General features: G+C 37.5%; 3 protein-coding genes across 5 annotated transcripts; 2 read left to right on the top strand and 1 right to left on the bottom strand.

Moving 5' to 3' along the window:
- Positions 1-513: 513 nt before the first annotated feature.
- On the top strand, positions 514-4,345 carry act1 (actin 1). 2 transcript variants are annotated; one of them, XM_006821081.2, is made up of 6 exons: positions 514-717; positions 1,259-1,406; positions 2,331-2,570; positions 2,728-2,974; positions 3,154-3,345; positions 3,459-4,345. In XM_006821081.2, the coding sequence occupies exons 2-6, from the start codon at positions 1,281-1,283 to the stop codon at positions 3,782-3,784; spliced, it is 1,131 nt and encodes a 376-aa protein (XP_006821144.1). In that variant the 5' UTR covers positions 514-717; positions 1,259-1,280; the 3' UTR covers positions 3,785-4,345.
- A 3,051-nt stretch (positions 4,346-7,396) lies between these two features.
- Positions 7,397-11,143, top strand: LOC102800667 (actin-1-like). The gene is made up of 5 exons (XM_006821088.3): positions 7,397-7,513; positions 7,972-8,211; positions 8,937-9,183; positions 9,287-9,478; positions 10,792-11,143. Exons 1-5 carry the CDS (start codon positions 7,397-7,399, stop codon positions 11,115-11,117), a joined length of 1,122 nt encoding a protein of 373 aa, XP_006821151.1. The 3' UTR covers positions 11,118-11,143.
- Positions 11,144-13,957: 2,814 nt separating this feature from the next.
- act2 (actin 2) lies at positions 13,958-18,398 on the bottom strand. Of its 2 annotated transcripts, XM_006821082.3 has the most exons (6): positions 18,116-18,398; positions 17,691-17,838; positions 16,109-16,348; positions 15,662-15,908; positions 15,292-15,483; positions 13,958-15,167 (listed from the first exon to the last, which is right to left on the bottom strand). In XM_006821082.3, exons 2-6 carry the CDS (start codon positions 17,814-17,816, stop codon positions 14,842-14,844), a joined length of 1,131 nt encoding a protein of 376 aa, XP_006821145.1. In that variant the 5' UTR covers positions 17,817-17,838; positions 18,116-18,398; the 3' UTR covers positions 13,958-14,841.
- Between the last annotated feature and the right edge of the window lie 576 nt (positions 18,399-18,974).

Raw genomic sequence — 18,974 nt, forward strand, 5'->3', positions numbered from 1 at the left:
AAATGATAGAGTGAGTCATGAATATTAATTGTTGTGCACAAATAAAGACGATTCACACCGTTTGAATGTCCGCTGCACGTAAATATTTTTTATACTCTCCATATAGTCTTACTTCAACCATATATGGCCTTAAAAATATATATTTATTATTCAATTTTGACCCAGACATGTTGTTTTTACCTTTGGACGGCCATTATTATATTGTGGGGGTGGCAGGTTTAACAATGAGGTGCCCCTCGGGTAAAGCACCAACCATAGAATGCTCGCGAGTTCCAACGGTTAATTTGCTACATACGTTTTGTAATATGTTTATAACGTTGATTCTGGATAGTTTTCCATACATGCACCAAACAAACTCACGAAAAGTAGCAGTGAATTGTCACCCTAATTTCCGTTATGGCGACCACCCCCACGATTACCTGCAGGTGACCAATGTTGATGGCAAATCGGATCATCTCAAACATGTCCATATATGGTCAAAATTTTTCTCCACCGGTGGCATATTTGCGTGACCTCTTACACATTTTTGCAAGACTAACCCACTCACGGGGTTCAGCACTAAATTAGGAGATGCTTTCAAAATTTTACAAAGCATTGTAACTGCACCTAAAACTCCGTGCACAGAGCTTCATCCCTCACTGTGAGTCGTCGAGCATTGATACAAGCACAGCGCGCTCTCCCAGCTCCATTAGTGATATTTTCTCTTACCTTTACCAGGTGGGTGACAAACTACATAATTTTTTTAACGTGTCTGTATTTTTCGCTTGTGCTAATTTCATTTTTTCCAACCATCTTCAAAAATACGTTGTTGGTTATTCTCTACATTATGTAAAAGTGCCAAGGTGTAACATACGCACACCTTGTAATGGACACACCCTTGATAACTTAGCTGGACGTCTATAACATAACCATCGGATGTCAACTTTTAATTGATGATAATACTTGTGTAGAAATTGGCATGTACAAATTGCTTGCAGTTTTCTGTTAAACACGATATTTGATGCTAAATACCATTTTATTTTATTTTCTGTGAAAAAAAAATTGTATTCCAACACGTTTGCCAATCGCGAAACGATGATATCGGTCTCTCCAAATCCCCCAGGGCTTGGCCACGCTGCTTACACGGATATTCACGAGAGAAAACCAGTCTGTTTTTTGTTTTTTTACTGTCCACAACCATTGTCATCACCTTTTAATTCACAAATATCAACTTTGCTTCATTCTGAATTTATTCCGTTTTTTTTTCATTTTATTACAGAAACCACATCAAATAATTCAACATGTGTGACGAAGAAGTTGCCGCTTTAGTTGTGGACAATGGCTCCGGTATGTGCAAAGCCGGATTTGCCGGAGATGATGCTCCCCGTGCTGTCTTCCCATCCATAGTTGGACGCCCACGTCATCAGGTAAATGAATATTTCGACTCGATTCAGAAATTAATAACCTTGCTGTACTATTCTACATACTGGCCATGTGGTTTTTACTATCCTTGTTCGGTGTGAACGCCCTACCCGTCATTCAATAGAATGATTATCAGGGGTCCGCGCACCTATAGTAGCTTGACCTCTGCTGTGCCAATGTCTCCATCTATCAACATAAAAAGTCGGAACAGCTGCGACGGCTTTCCCAGCGAAAATAAATTTCCTTTTCTTGCCTGATTTTTATTTTGTTGCCATTCACCAGCAAATCTATAGAAAATATTATCCCTCCATATAGGCGGAAATATGAAAGGTTGTATTAATTATGTAAAGTTCCACTGTACATCACCACACCCACTTTCATTGTCAAATTGTTAGGGGAAGTGTCTTTTTGTTGAAACTGTAATGCCATCCAATGATTAAAACAAAATTTCCTTTTATATAGAAATATTTGTTTGAAAAACATAATTCATTTGTGTGTGAAATTATCACAAATGTTTTTCGAGATTTTTCTTGCAAAATGAGGTGTGAGCAATCCATCAGAATTGGTCCTTGAAGTAGATTCAAAAGATAGCCCCCCCCCCCCAATGGTGGGAGTGGCTCCCTATTGTGCTTTCATTGTGCTGATTAAACGTCCAGGCAGGTTAATAAACTAAGAAAAGGGTGGCTGACACAGCCAATCTGAAAGGTAACCGGTAAACATGCAAGCATTACCATAAAAGCATTACCATAAAAGGCAATGGTTCGGTCGGTGTTGTGATGTAGACTCCATTATTATTAAATTAAATGCTGAATACAATTTGCATAAAATGACACGAGTTTGAATAAACTAGAACATTCATATCAAGTACGATGAATTTTAAGTTTACTTTAGAATGCATGGCAAATCATTAATTTTAATATTTTTTTCAGGGTGTCATGGTCGGTATGGGACAGAAAGACAGCTATGTAGGAGACGAGGCTCAGAGCAAGAGAGGTATCCTTACCCTGAAATACCCAATTGAGCACGGTATTGTTACAAACTGGGATGATATGGAGAAAATCTGGCATCATACTTTCTACAATGAGTTGCGTGTAGCTCCAGAGGAACATCCAGTTCTGCTCACAGAAGCTCCACTCAACCCCAAAGCCAACAGAGAAAAGATGACACAGGTAAATATGTGTTGAACTTGAAGAAAAAAAGCATTGATAACACCTGAAGGTCAATGTAGGTCATTGACCAAAGGTCATCAAGGTACCTGGTTGCAAGTGTATAATGCATTTATTCATTTTCCATTGAGCTTATTAGGTTTTTTGTTTATTTTTGCAGATCATGTTTGAAACTTTCAACACACCCGCCATGTATGTAGCTATCCAGGCTGTACTGTCACTGTATGCATCTGGTCGTACAACTGGTATTGTGATGGACACTGGTGATGGTGTAACCCACACAGTACCAATCTATGAAGGTTATGCTTTGCCACACGCCATCCTTCGTCTGGATTTGGCTGGACGTGATCTTACTGACTACCTCATGAAGATCCTGACAGAACGTGGTTATTCATTCACAACCACAGGTGTGTAAATGTATTTTTAACTGTTCATCCAGAGATTATTTTGTATCGAAAAGAAACCTAGTTCAGGGTAGATTCTGTTGAATGTGAAATGCAAAAAACACAATTTATAAAACTAATGCTGGTGATTTGCATACACGTTTCTCTTTACTGACTAACATTGAATTTTCATTTACTTGCAGCCGAAAGAGAAATCGTTCGTGACATCAAGGAGAAACTGTGCTACGTAGCTCTGGACTTCGAACAAGAAATGGCAACCGCTGCTTCAAGTTCATCACTAGAAAAGAGCTATGAATTGCCTGATGGTCAGGTTATTACCATTGGTAACGAACGTTTCCGTTGCCCAGAGGCTCTCTTCCAGCCTGCTTTCTTGGGTAAGTTTTGCCTGCATTTCATTAACATGCATACAGTTAATATTTGAAATTATTGACTCGTTTCGGCCAATCTTTAAATTGTCAACCACTGACCATAAATTATTTTCCCCTAGGTATGGAGTCTCCAGGTATCCATGAAACCACTTACAACAGCATTATGAAGTGCGATATTGATATCCGTAAGGACCTGTACGCCAACACTGTACTCTCCGGTGGTACCAGCATGTACCCAGGTATTGCTGATCGTATGCAGAAGGAAATCACCAGCTTGGCTCCCAGCACAATGAAGATCAAGATTATTGCTCCACCAGAGCGTAAATACTCCGTATGGATCGGTGGCTCCATCTTGGCTTCCCTCTCCACCTTCCAACAGATGTGGATCAGCAAACAAGAATACGACGAGTCCGGCCCATCCATCGTTCACCGCAAATGTTTCTAAACTGCCTTGATCTTGATGATTGACAATTACATAAACAAATACTGTCAAATCTGACTATTGTGCGCGCGAAATGGCTGCTGAGAGTTCCCAAAGATGAGCCAGATTTATTTCTCTCTGTAACCATCCTGAGCCAGACTTTACAAAAAAAAAAATGGATAACATCTGGAGTGCTCAACTTGTAAATGTTTTGTTAGTTCTCTAGCTTGTTAGAATTTTGGTGAAGTTAATTATTCTAGTTTTGTTGGATTAGCTATGGGAGGGGGAGGGCGTTCAAGTCTGTTCAGAGGGTAATGTACTGGGTGCTCTTTGCAGAAAGGGGGATTGGTGCTATCCTGTGTCTGTATCGACTGTAATGCTTTAACGTTGCAATATAGAGTCTGAACTTATAGGCTCAACTCTAAGATATATAAAAAAAATGAAAAGATTAAAAAAAAAATCATAAACAAATCAAACTTGTTCACCACTTCTCGTTACATTCATTTCAGTTACTGCTTCTGTGTTATTGTACTTCGGAGAATTTTTTATACTAAAAACAAATTAAAGTACGGGACAAACTGAAAATTTGAGTTTTAAGATGATTTGTGTTGAATAAGTGAATGGCATGGTTGAACCAAATGGAAATGTAAATTTAGCAAAAAATTGCTAAATGTGTCAAATGTATTTTCCCTAATTGCGTCTAAAGTTTATCTGTCCATGTGAAGCCATTTTTGCATGCCCTCGTCTCATAGTTCTGTTACTCTGCATTTGGTCCTACCACTAATCTTGTCATGGCGACAGATCATAGAGCCTGAAAATAGTCATCTTCGCGAGCCAAGGTCTAAGTTTTATTCGGCTAAGGCCTATAGGTCAAAGACGTGGGACAGTAATTCGGACGATGGAATATCGTGGGTGTATGCCTGAATGTATCAAATTTGTAGAAAGGTGGTAAATAAAATCGTGTTTTCTCAAAAGCCAAGTTTTTCCAGTCGGCGGCATGCAACAAGCATTTGAGCTCTTTAATCAAAGGAATGAAAGTGTATGTACTAGCTTGAACTAATCATTGAAGAGAAAATGCAGCCTGTGCATATGACGCATCAATATTTCTATAACAACCATTCTAAACAAGGCCCCCTAGCTCATAAAATTTGTTTATTCTCAACGTAATCAGTGTCTTTTGAGATCTATATACATTTGTAAACGAACTATATTTCTGAGTGTAAGGATCTGAAATGCAGAGTAAAGTACTGTAACATTGGATGCAATGCAAAATACAGGGAAACAAATTTGGAATAACTGCTCAACGAAAGCATGGCTTGATAAATATAGGGAGCTGACGCCCTTGTTATGTTTGGCTGTCATTGTTAAATATATAGGTGCACTCACAAATGATTTGACATATTACAAGTCAGCTCTTTAACTTATATTTTTAACTTGGACTTGTGACATGTCTCTATGAACAGATAATTATGTTGCAATTACTAGTAGGTTAGGTGCGATCTGTTATACTATGAGGAGGGGAAGTCTGCCCTTGAAAACAAATCTGGAAAAATAAGATTAACAAATATAGGTAAATAAAAAACAACAGCCTCATACTTTATAGAAAAAAAAATCAACAAAAATAATTTTTATCATACTGAAATGAATCCTACTCAAAACTTATTCAAAATTTGCGCAGTACCGGTATATGTAGTTCACCTCTACCCCCCCCCCCCCCCGTTTCACTGGGTGGCGTGATATGATGACTATTGAAATATTAGTTTAGTCGCTTGAGGGCGCTAATATAGATTCACACACGTGAATGCTACTCGTATTTTTGCAAGATACACATTGCGTAAAACATGAAATGTAAAATTACTGTGCTAAGACTTGGTATTTAGAGAACAAAAATGCTTCATTTACTTAGTGGCTTCGGCAGATATGTACAGCTATTTCAAATTTACAAATGTGATGATAGATTCCTGTGATTAGTTATTACGGAAGGGGTTGTACACAACGTTTTTTTTCAGGAGTAGGCCATTATTGTAATTCAATTTAATTTAGTTTTTAATTATTTATTTATTTCGTTGTGCTATCCATATTTTATCGGGAAAACTAAGTCATTTTTTTTAAATCACGGCTGCAAAAACTAAATTGATTTTTTTATTGATAATTATGGGTCATTCTCGTTTCATCATTTTAAGGCGAACTAGCCTGAAATCACACAAAACCCAGACTGTTGTAATGAAATATCAATTTTCGAAAACACAGTGTTGAGCTGCTTTACATCTACCTAATACAATCACTCCTTAAAATCGTTATTTGTTTGTTTAGTTTATATTTATTCGATGCACATATACATATGGTCAAAAATCACTTACAGCCGGCCTATATATTATTTGCAGGCATATGCCTGTTAGTTACAAATAACTAAAAAAATACATTTTTTTATAAATTTACATAATGTTACAATTTGTGTACAGTTTAAAGTTGCAATTTATTAACTTATGCAACAGTAATTTTGTTTATAGCTCTTTAAAAATTAGTTTGGTAAATTACATTTTTAAATGTGTAGGTAATTTGTTCCATTCTGATATTGGCATTGCAGAAAACAAGTCGTGCATGTTTCTCCTTTAATTTGTGGACAAAGTTGTTTTGAGGCAGTTGTAAGGCTTCAATTTACTATTAATGTCCCTGGATACAATATGTAGTCAATTACAAGGAAATTACATTCATTCAATCTTTACAAACACATTGTAGTATTGGGTAGCGCTCGGTGACGGAGACGCGCGCGTACCTACATCCATGTGGGTCAGATCCCGTGCTTGGTGATTGGATGATTTTAAACATGTGAATGAGTGACGTACTTTTTGACTCGCACATCGCGCGCGCACAGTATTTTGAGCTAGCTGTAGTTTGCAACGTTCACTATTTCGAAGTAGCCGTGAATCTACATTTGTTTTCAAAAATTTCCTGATAGTATTTCACTAAACGCAGGTAGTTTTATACCGCAGCTGTGTGCGAGATATAATATATATCGCGTAGTGCAGTTTATCTCGACAAGTTGCTGCTTCATACATTTCGTTTTCTATTTCAAAGGTGAGTCTGGTGGCCATTTTATAAGGAGTGAAACAACTATTTTTTGCATGGAATACAAAAACAATATACGAAAACATATGCCGATAGTGTGAATCATTGTATGAAACGTAACATTCTATGAACTTTAACTAAAGGATTGTAATTGAGGAAGAGGGATTATGACTGGTTGTTGGTGTTTTCTTGTGAGATAAACATAGTTACTGTAGTATTTCCCTTGCGTGTTTCGCGCGCGACTGATTCGTGTGAACTGTACATTTCAAATTTCGCCATGGTACTATGACATTCCTGGTGAGCAATAGAGGATAGTCGTATTTTTAGGTTTTGCTATGTGTGAATGGAAATTCGCATCCTTTTAAGATGAGCAATCGAGATAGCAATTTTTCTCCACAATAAAGTGCGTCTTTTTAGTTCGCGAGTGTTTGTAACGACTTTGAATATAATAGTAGTCCCTTCTAGTTTTTCTCTCTTCGAACTTTAAAAGATGTGTTAATGTTGTAAATTGTTTTTTTGTTTTTTGTTGTTGTTTTTTTACAGAACCTAAAATTTTAATAATTTATCATGGGTGAAGCCGCGATTGTACAAGACAATGGCTCCGGTATGTGCAAAGCCGGATTTGCCGGAGATGATGCCCCCCGTGCAGTATTTCCATCCATCGTTGGTCGCCCACGTCACAAGGTGAGAAATGGTTTAGTACTTCGATCCTGTAAGCCGTAACACGTGTGAAACAAAATTGCATGCTCGCGTTGATCTTATCTGAGACCAGACTAAGAGTTGAAATTTCATCCGCCCGTTTGTCCCAGCACATGGTCAGAATTGTTTATGTCCCATTCTATGGTACTTGCGAAAAACGCTATTCCAAATTTAAGATTATCTGCTTTATATGACCTGGTGAGGTGATTTGAGAAAGCCATATAAAAGGGAACTATTTTATGACTTGGAGGAACAATCTGCAACTGTTAAGCCTGGAATCTATCTATCAAAGTTTCATTTTTTTGTTTGCCAATATTTGTGTGAGCACTAAGTTTTATACTGCATGCAATTACTAAAACATTATAAATGACAAGTAGTAGAACAATATCTACATTAAATATTTTGTACATGAACATTTTATGAAATTATGGTTTTTTGTTTAGGGGGTCATGGTTGGTATGGGTCAAAAGGACAGCTATGTTGGAGATGAGGCACAGAGCAAGAGAGGTATCCTTACCCTGAAATACCCAATTGAGCACGGTATTGTTACAAACTGGGATGATATGGAAAAAGTCTATCACCACACTTTCTACAATGAATTACGTGTAGCTCCAGAAGAACATCCAGTTCTGCTCACAGAAGCTCCATTAAATCCTAAAGCTAACAGGGAAAAGATGACACAGGTAAATATCATTTTTTCTCCAGTATAACTTCAGAGGACTGCAACACAACTTAACTACACAACAACTTAACACAACTTAAGGTAGAAGCCTAGTCATAATTTTTGACAAAATTGGTAATAAATCGCATGACAATGTTAATTAGTTTATTATGTACAATCATGAAGCTAATGTCCCATGGTACAGTTGTACAGTGAAATATCACTATTTTGTGTGTTACAGTTAAACGTTTTGAGAAACGTGTTCCAATATTTCTTAAAAATTGCTATTTTTAGAACAATTCCATAGAACATAATGTTAAAGAAAAAATGGATTTTTTGACACTTTTTAAAACCCAGATTTTTTTAATAGTTCAGAACAACGAAAGGTACTACGTCATTAACAATATATGATTTTTTTCAGCCTATGTCACTAGGCTAGATTTTGAGATATTGCATAATATCTCTGCCATAGGAACCTGTGGTAAAAGTGTTATAATAGTGTAAAAATTGCGATTTTCCACTAAAATACAACCATTAATTTCTCGAAAAAAAGGCTGGTGACCCCCAACTTTTTTTAGGTCAATATCCTTATATTGCCTTGGAGTACAATTTATTGCAAAATGAATAAATTCTGGGTTTTTTAATTTATGAGTAGGCTTCTACCTTAAATTGTAATTCAGCAACACAAACTTGGTCATTATAATCCTAACAATTAGTGTGAAAATAATTGTTTGTTTATTTTTGCAGATCATGTTTGAAACTTTCAACACACCCGCCATGTATGTAGCTATCCAGGCAGTACTGTCACTGTATGCATCTGGTCGTACAACTGGTATTGTGATGGACACTGGTGATGGTGTAACCCACACAGTACCAATCTATGAAGGTTATGCTTTGCCACACGCCATCCTTCGTTTGGATTTGGCTGGACGTGATCTTACTGACTACCTCATGAAGATCCTGACAGAACGTGGTTATTCATTCACAACCACAGGTGTGTAGATACAAAAGTCTGAAAATCATAACATTTTGTATAAAACAATTCAAAGCATCATGATTTTCGGCAATTGCTAACTTGAATTTTCATTTACTTGCAGCCGAAAGAGAAATTGTTCGTGACATCAAGGAGAAACTGTGCTATGTAGCTCTGGACTTCGAACAAGAAATGGCCACTGCTTCTTCAAGTTCATCAATAGAAAAGAGTTATGAATTGCCTGATGGTCAGGTTATTACCATTGGTAATGAACGTTTCCGTTGCCCCGAGGTTCTCTTCCAACCTGCTTTCTTAGGTAAGTATGCATGTGATTTTTAAAATTCACATGGTTCCATTGAAAAAGTTTGGCTTGAAAAGTAAAAAAAAAACAGAAACAACAATCAGCCGTCATTTGTATTTATGTTGTGATCGGCTAAAGGTAGTGTGTTAAGTTAAAAGCATACTCATAATTTTTGAGAAATCGCATGACAATGTTGATTATTTTATTATGTACAATCATGGAGCTATTGTCCCATGGTGGAATGAAATAGCATTATTGTGTGTGTTACAGTAATGTTTTTTGAACAATGCCATATAACACAATGCTAAAGAAAAATTGCATTTGTTTACACTTTTTGAAACAATTCAGGACAAGAAGTTCCCTATCATTAACAATATACAATTTTTTCAGCCTATGTCACCAGCCTATATTTAAAAATATGGCATAATATATATGACATAGGAACCTAAAAAAACATAATACTACCAAAATGGCATTTATGAGTAGGCTTCTGCCTTCAACCAAGTAAAGTTGACCCCGAGTACATCAAATATTCCACATTACTAAAGTATAATACAATATACAAATATATTTACAAATTGATTTTGACGATTTTTGCTGTACTTGCACTTATGACTGCTTACATTCATATTCACCTTCCTGAATTTGAAATAATCACCATTTTATTAAAATGGCATCACATCTAATTATAGGTATATTGGTAAAACATGAAACGTTTTTCATTATGATTCATGTAAGCTAACACTTAAACAACATTCAAAATTATAATACCCTTGTTCTTGTCCAGGAAAAAAAAAAAAGTTTCTTGTCAGCACACCACCAAAAAAAGTGTGGGTTTGTAAAGTGCCAACCAAAAGAAATGCAGCTTTTGGTCTGATCTGTTCTGCGCAACTAAAATGCATGTAGAATCTTTTGCGCAAACGCACACCTACTTTCCTTTTTTGGAAGTGTTCCACTCCCAGGTTCCATAACTTCACTGCATATCCTGAACAATTGATAGCAATGAATACACCTCAGAATAGGCCAGTTGTTGCAATGGCTGGGCCAGATGACACACCGCCCTCTGTTGATGAATTGAAGAAACCTGTCAAATATTATAGCAAAAAAAAAAACCAGCCACTTTTTAAATATGTTTCCAGGAAAATATTTTTGTTTGAAAGATTATTTCAAGAGTTTATGTAATGACATTTGTCACCAGAAAGTTTTTGGTCTTTCTTTTTCACAATGTTATCATATTTGTCCAAATTCCTAACACGACACTGGGATGACATCAGCAAAATATTGATCTACATGTCTAACAATGACTTGCTTATGTTGTTTTTACACAGGTATGGAAGCTGTTGGTATTCATGAAACAGCGTATAACAGTATCATGAAGTGTGATATTGATATCCGTAAGGACCTGTATGGTAATACTGTCCTCTCTGGTGGCACTAGCATGTACCCAGGTATCGGTGATCGCATGGGGAAAGATATGACCAGCTTAGCTCCCAGCACAATGAAGGTGAAGATAATTGCCCCACCAGAGCGTAAATACTCTGTATGGATCGGTGGCTCCATCTTGGCTTCCCTCTCCACATTCACACAGATGTGGATCAGCAAAGAAGAATATGATGAATCTGGTCCATCCATTGTTCATCGCAAGTGCTTCTAAACTTATTAATTCTAGTGAACTCACTGATTATTCAATTCAGTAGATACTATATGTATACCCACCTTGAGTCAGATCTAGTCTTACAGATTTTAATTATAAATTGATATAAAACACTTTGCAATATGTTTTTTACTATTTTGTTAGTTCTCTATTTGTTGATGTTTATTGCTAGATGTCCAATTTGTGAACTATGCTACCATTACAGTGTATAAATAAAAGTACTGTAAAACCACCTAATTTCACTATTTTTAGCACATTCACTGGGTTCACAAATTTGCCAGTGAAACAATGTATTCTATTGTAATTTGATGTATTCATATGAATTTAACGTAGCAGATTTTAATTATCAGTGAAAATAGCACAATTAAAACCCAGTAAACAAATTGATGCGAAATACAAATATTGATCCAATTTTAATAGTTTCCCTTCGTATTGTTTGATTACAAAAACAATGGGCACACACACACATTCATGTAATATCAGTAGATGTTTTATAAAAACATTGCGTACTGACTAGACTTAAATTTTATCCAAAAAAAAAAAAAATTGTTTATTTCTTGCAGTTGCCTTAGATCCTGAAATGAGTATATTAAATAGAACATGCCTTACACTCATTGATTAGATTTTGTAACAAGTAATCCGAGTACTGGGTACCTCATTAATAGAAACAGTTCTTGCGAGAAGTTGGTAGTGGTTCTGAATTACTGTACTTTTTTTGTATACAAAATGTATTAAAAAACATTGTAAGTGTAACTGATTCTTTGTGTTTTTATACTTATTATACATGAATGTGAGCACAAATCAAAAAAAATATTCAATTCATGAATTGTCATTTTGAACTGCAATACCACATATGGTTACTCTATCATTGTAAATTGGAGAAGAGAAATGTTTCTGCAAATGACTCAAAAACATTTTTGTGTAACCATTCCCCAAGGCCAGAGTGTATTACCAGTAGTGCTAGATTGAACAAAGATTTAATGAACTTGAGTAAAATTGCCTGAGAATCAAAATTATCTTCAATTGGTCTGAGAATTTCCAGGAACTTATATATAGGTATACTTGGACTTGTAAGCAAGTACAAGTGTTTTCTCCCAAAAAAAAAATGGGCTAAAAATGCAAAATGGTGCAGTGTTTTTGACATTCTGGAGATCCAGCATACAAACAACAAGCTTGTAGGAGATGATCACAGTTCTTTGTAGCATAATCTTTCCTATAGTCCTAGGACATCACAAAAAGTTGAACAATGAAAGTGTGAACGAAAAATATAACGAAGCGGATGATAGTATTCTTTCAGCATCTCCATATTATGCAAATGTGTTAGTTTCTGATTGGTTGATCTTGTTACTAGTATTCAAGCATTAGATCTAGTTACGCAACAGGGATACTAGTTGTTTATTTTTTTTTAAATCTAATACATGTATCTTGCATGTTGGCTATTTTTTTAATTTAAAAAAACACAATAAGACCTGTAAGGTACTCAGTTTGTGACTGTCATTATCTATAAGGCGCCACCAGGGAGTATAGCAAACCACGGTTACTAGCCGTACGGTGAGCAAAACGAGTAATTCAGTCGCCGCATGGTCGATGATTGTTGTACTGACTTGCAATCTGAAGTCATTCCTGACGCTCTTTGGCCATCAGTTAGCGAAAGTTTAGTTAAAGGGTCAGTAAAGGTAGGTAATCCCGGTAATAACCGACTCTATAAAAGCGTCACGAGGGGATTAAAAGTATCACCCGTGTTTTTAATGTTCGTGTAATTTCACGAGACTGTACAACAAAATTAACTTGACAGACACTATATGGATGCAGTGATAATTTTCAGACTTAAAATTGTCCAGTTTACACATTTTTATGCAAGCTAATTTTTGGGACAAATAGACATCATTTCCTATTGCCTGCAAGTCTATGTAATGTTTGAAAACATTTACTTTTTGACAGGTCACAACAGGTGTCTGATTTTAACAAAAATGAAGCTCGGTAATTTGATTTACATTTTCGGGTCATCATTTTTGCCACAAAATTGTCTGCAATGTTCCCAGACAAACGCGACAGAATAAGTTCCAGGACATTTACATATTACACCCAGACATGCGCAGTCCTGCATACCAGCATACCACAACCGAGAATATGTTGATCAAATTACGGAATCTATTTTGTCTGATAAACTTCCTAGACAAAAATGTGTTCGTCGTTTCAGCTTCCTATTTTGTCTTAAATGTTCAATGATCAGTGTTTTTGTTTCGAACATTACCCAGTTAATGAAATTCACGTAGAACTTTTTCTAGATACACGATGCCAAAGGTCACGTAATACGTAATTTTAAATTCCGAGACTTGTCGTAGTCGCCTCTTAATTGTTATCGTGGTGAAAATTCAATTTATAGAATATTTAACCCAGATCTGCGCCTGAGTGGCATTTCAAATGTAAGCCCCGGGATATATCTATGCAGTAAGTGGCAGATTTTCAGTTCGTGAGAGCGCATTGTGCTGGAAACACGATTGATATGACTGGAGCACAGAATAGATCGTCAGGCCCCTGTGACCGGTACATGCATATTCCAAGACAATTTTCGAGGAGCAGCAGCCAGAGCCTATTCATCCTAACTTATTTTAAAGTATCCGTTTCTGACAAGGATTGCGAGTGCTCTACATAGGCTCCAAATGAAACTAAACAATCATTCATTTGAACTCCACGCTTCCCAGGCAACTAAAACCCAGGCAAGACCAGATCGAGCAGGGAGTAGGCCGTTGGGGGCACGCGGACAACCCAATCATGCTGGATAGTTTTCACCCACAAGATGACAAGGCAATATAGAACCAACAAAAACAAACAATAAATACTAGTTAGACCGTTTATTTGTAAATACTGGAAAACTTGAAAGCACAGGTAGTTACGGTCACATAAAATGAACATGTTCATGAACAAAATTCAAGTTATCGATTTTAAAAATTAAAATCAGCCTCTCACCAAATTTTATTTTGCAAACAAAGAGGTGACCCACATTGTGATTAGATCATACTTTACATTTCACGAATATCTGATTGATGATGTGGTAATTGATAAACTAAACTGTCACGGTTACTGCCACAAACTATACGATTAAATTAATTAGTAGCTCATGCCGAACACCGGACCAGCACAAGCCACAGTTTCCCTGGATAGAAACTTATTGCGCCCTCTGTGGACAAGTAATGCAACAGAGGGCGCAACTTAAATTTCGAAAGTACAAAATGAATTCGGCACTGCGGGCGCCATAAATTGACGTTGAACAAGTAGTCTGCGGAGTTTACAACTGAGCGCGTGTCGGAATAGGATGGGAAGCCATGAACTAGAATCTGAACTGCTGCAGACAATTGCACGTGATTAAAAAAAAATTCAAATGATTGAATTTATTCAGACACCCAACTGTTCGAGACTATGGCTCAGGCTTGCAACTTCTGATAAACAATCGACCATTCAGTCACGCAAGCAAACAACTATATGCATACTAGTGTGAAAAAAAATCATACATTAATTTATTTATAAATGGTTTGTAAAACTGAAAATGTACAAGAAATGGTAAATGGTCTTGATATACACTAGTTTCAGAGACCAAGTCTTGTATTGCCAGTGTATTAGATAACAGTCTGGTGATAGTATTCCCAGAGCAGTTATGAGTTTGTATATTTCAGTGTATATCGCGAAGGCGGTTTGCCAACTAGACCTCGGCAGTTTTGGGCATTTAGAAGCACTTGCGGTGAACGATGGATGGGCCGGACTCGTCGTATTCTTGTTTGCTGATCCACATCTGTTGGAAGGTGGAGAGGGAAGCCAAGATGGAGCCACCGATCCATACGGAGTATTTACGCTCTGGTGGAGCAATAATCTTGATCTTCATTGTGCTGGGAGCCAAGCTGGTGATTTCCTTCTGCATACGATCAGCAATACCTGGGTACATGCTGGTACCACCGGAGAGTACAGTGTTGGCGTACAGGTCCTTACGGATATCAATATCGCACTTCATGATGCTGTTATAAGTGGTTTCATGGATACCGGCAGATTCCATACCTGCGAGTCAGATAGAAATGCGATTAAAATTAATACATACGAATACAAGCGTCATAACCACCAATTTCGACATTTAAGGCATTTAGTGAAAGACTATTCGCATTTTTGTCAGAGTGACACTTACCCAAGAAAGCAGGTTGGAAGAGGGCCTCTGGGCAACGGAAACGTTCGTTACCAATGGTAATAACCTGACCATCAGGCAATTCATAGCTCTTTTCTAGTGATGAACTTGAAGCAGCGGTTGCCATTTCTTGTTCGAAGTCCAGAGCTACGTAGCACAGTTTCTCCTTGATGTCACGAACGATTTCTCTTTCGGCTGCAAGTAAATGAAAATTCAATGTTAGTCAGTATAGAGAAACGTGTATGCAAATCGCCAGCATTAGTTTTATAAAAGTGTTTTTTGCATTTCACATTCAACAGAATCCACCCTGAACTAGGTTTCTTTTAGATACAAAATAATCTCTGGATGAACAGTTAAAAATACATCTACACACCTGTGGTTGTGAATGAATAACCACGTTCTGTCAGGATCTTCATGAGGTAGTCAGTAAGATCACGTCCAGCCAAATCCAGACGAAGGATGGCGTGTGGCAAAGCATAACCTTCATAGATTGGTACTGTGTGGGTTACACCATCACCAGTGTCCATCACAATACCAGTTGTACGACCAGATGCATACAGTGACAGTACGGCCTGGATAGCTACATACATGGCGGGTGTGTTGAAAGTTTCAAACATAATCTGTAGCAAAAAGGGAAAATAACGTAAATGCACATTTACATAACAGTTCAATTTTCTGTTAATTGATTTAAGTAGCAGTTCGACTATCTACAAATTAACAGCAAATTTATTTGCATCGTATGCACGCCCGTCAAAGGAATTTTAGGTCATTCAACGGTCACTGGTTCTTTGTCATAGAGACAAAGACATGAATAATTTACCTGTGTCATCTTTTCTCTGTTGGCTTTGGGGTTGAGTGGAGCTTCTGTGAGCAGAACTGGATGTTCCTCTGGAGCTACACGCAACTCATTGTAGAAAGTATGATGCCAGATTTTCTCCATATCATCCCAGTTTGTAACAATACCGTGCTCAATTGGGTATTTCAGGGTAAGGATACCTCTCTTGCTCTGAGCCTCGTCTCCTACATAGCTGTCTTTCTGTCCCATACCGACCATGACACCCTGGAAAAGTAAAATATACGACGGGTAAATAAAATTCTGGGATCGGGGAATATATTTAATAACCATGATTTAATACAACTTCGATCATGGCAATTTAATTGTAATAATAGTAATCAAGCCTACAATTTGTATCGCGGGAGTTCCGCATGGCTGGGGTTAATAAACTAATAGATTCAACCAGACACAACGCCCCTGTTTACTATAGTTGTGTACAAGTTTTGTTTATTTCCTTCCATTTATGTAAATGGTATTCCGCAATCGCGCGGCGATAAAAATAGAACCTATATAAGGGCAGTCGCTTGTGCTGTGAACATGTCCTTATATGGGCATAATTTGATACCCGGCGCTATCGCTGAGTAATGGAAATAAAAACACATTCTTCCTACCGAGACTGCTGAAGGTCATAAGTCCTGAATATGCGTAATTTAGTCACAGGTGCGTATGTGTTACAAATTGATGAGCAATATGATCAGCTTGTTTTTGCAACACCACATACCCCAGCGACCCAGCCCATTTTACCCCGCCCTATGTGTTTTATAGTAAGTACGATTCCTTCCCGATGATCAATTAATTGTGGAAGCTTTATAAATAAGAATGCGAGGTTGCAGGCGTGGGAAATCTTATAAAGCTGTATTGTTTGTGGAAATGCTAATGATACGTTACATAACGAGTCACAACTGAAACCCCAGCGCGGTTTACATTTATATTTAAATTTGTAAAAGTTGCCACTATTGTCAAACTCAAGGCTGCAATTGATTGACAGTTAATGAACATTGTTAGGAATTTAATCCCGGTCCGAATTTGATTGCTCCTCCCATATCCAGAGCTGGAACATGGCCAGACGAGCAAGTACGCGAGAAGAATAGCCACACCATACACTAAAAGCCATGCGTGGCGTCGTATCAGAACCACGCCCTAAACAGTTAAATATCCCATGCGGTATATTGGACTCCAATCGGAGAACGTTCAGAGTAGTTTTAAATTACAAACTTTTCCACAGTCTAAATATTTATATCAATACAAGTGGCTGGGAAATTATATGAAGCCATGTGCAACACTGTCACTGCCCGACAACTGCATAACTCAGCTACTAGAAACATGCCACGTTTCGCGTTACATGTGCAGTAAGTAGGAAGCATTTAAAACGGACCAGATTAACTGCCAAGACTACTTTTAAATTAAACCACCGATCATATAATAGCCTGGCCTGGCAATTAGAGTTCAATGTGTAATCCGAAACGGAAAGCAGGAAGGGCGTTGTCGAGACATGTACAGTTTGGTTGGTTGCAAGCTAAAGAGTTTAAACTTCAACCAATTTTTAGAATAAATATTTCTATCTTACCTGATGACGTGGGCGTCCAACGATGGATGGGAAGACAGCACGGGGAGCATCATCTCCGGCAAATCCGGCTTTGCACATACCGGAGCCATTGTCCACAACTAAAGCGGCAACTTCTTCGTCACACATGTTGAATTATTTGATTTGGTTTCTGAAATGGAATTTAATCTACAATTAGCCACAATACTACGATCAGCTAATTTACAAACGAAAACATCGATGACGGAGAATTACAAGTTATTTCAGTTGTAAAATGTACCGATAATCGATACGGTTAAGTTGAAACACGCGTCCAAAGGGCGTGTCAGTCGAGTGCATTGCAATAATCGATTTTAAAAATACAGTGGCATACATGTATATAAAATGAAAATAATATTGGAAAACTAACTATAATCATCATGCTATGAAAAGTATTTCAAAATACTTACTTTAAGTGCAGGAATAAAGATTATTTGGTTGGGAGCTTGTGCTGCGTGCTATCTCAGCCGGACTCAGAGTGACGGATCAAGCTATGTGCTTGGGCTTTTAGAGGCTCCGCAAAAGAATGGGGATTTCAAAACACTTCCTTATTTGGTAGTGCAATCGACCATGCCTTTGTATGGGATCTTCCGCACAGTGCTGGGCACTGGTCACTGTCCGTATATGTATTTCATTCATAAACCTCGAGTCGTGGTTGGTCCAGTGTCGTGGGACGGGTCAGGTCACTGAATTAATGAGGTTCCACTTTTGGGGCGTGTCAATTTCGCGAGGCTGCGGTTCTGACATGGTTCCTTTTATAGTGATTTTTGAAAACTCTGTTCTGCATTCAGCGCACCAAGGATCACCGGGAACCGGCATATTTCTACTACTAAATGCATGGACTATTTTTTAAAATTCTAAATATAACCCAGTTTTGAAAAATGTTTCTCTCAGATTTGCTTGCATAGCAAGTTACGTAACATAATTTCACCTCTCTCTAATACCTTTTAAATTCATGCACACACAAATTGGTCGTGGATCGAGGAGACAAGGTCACCCGACTAACGTAAACACGTGATTAACAACAAAGCTCGACTCGAACGGCTCTTTGAGATTGACTGGTAACCATTGTAAATGTATCACTATGGTGAAGCCATTTAAATACACTAGTACTCGACCATGACTGGAATCCAGGCTGCAATACTGAAAATGGCGACTGATTATTCGAGTAATAGCGGAAACGTGACAAACTATGACATTTCGCGGAATAGATATTCCGTCGTATACTGACTAAACTTGGATTTCTACCTTTTGTTGATTTGTGACTGA

This window comes from Saccoglossus kowalevskii, chromosome 8 (genome assembly GCF_978046115.1).
Source record: "Saccoglossus kowalevskii chromosome 8, keSacKowa6.1, whole genome shotgun sequence".
Classification (NCBI taxonomy): domain Eukaryota; kingdom Metazoa; phylum Hemichordata; class Enteropneusta; family Harrimaniidae; genus Saccoglossus; species Saccoglossus kowalevskii.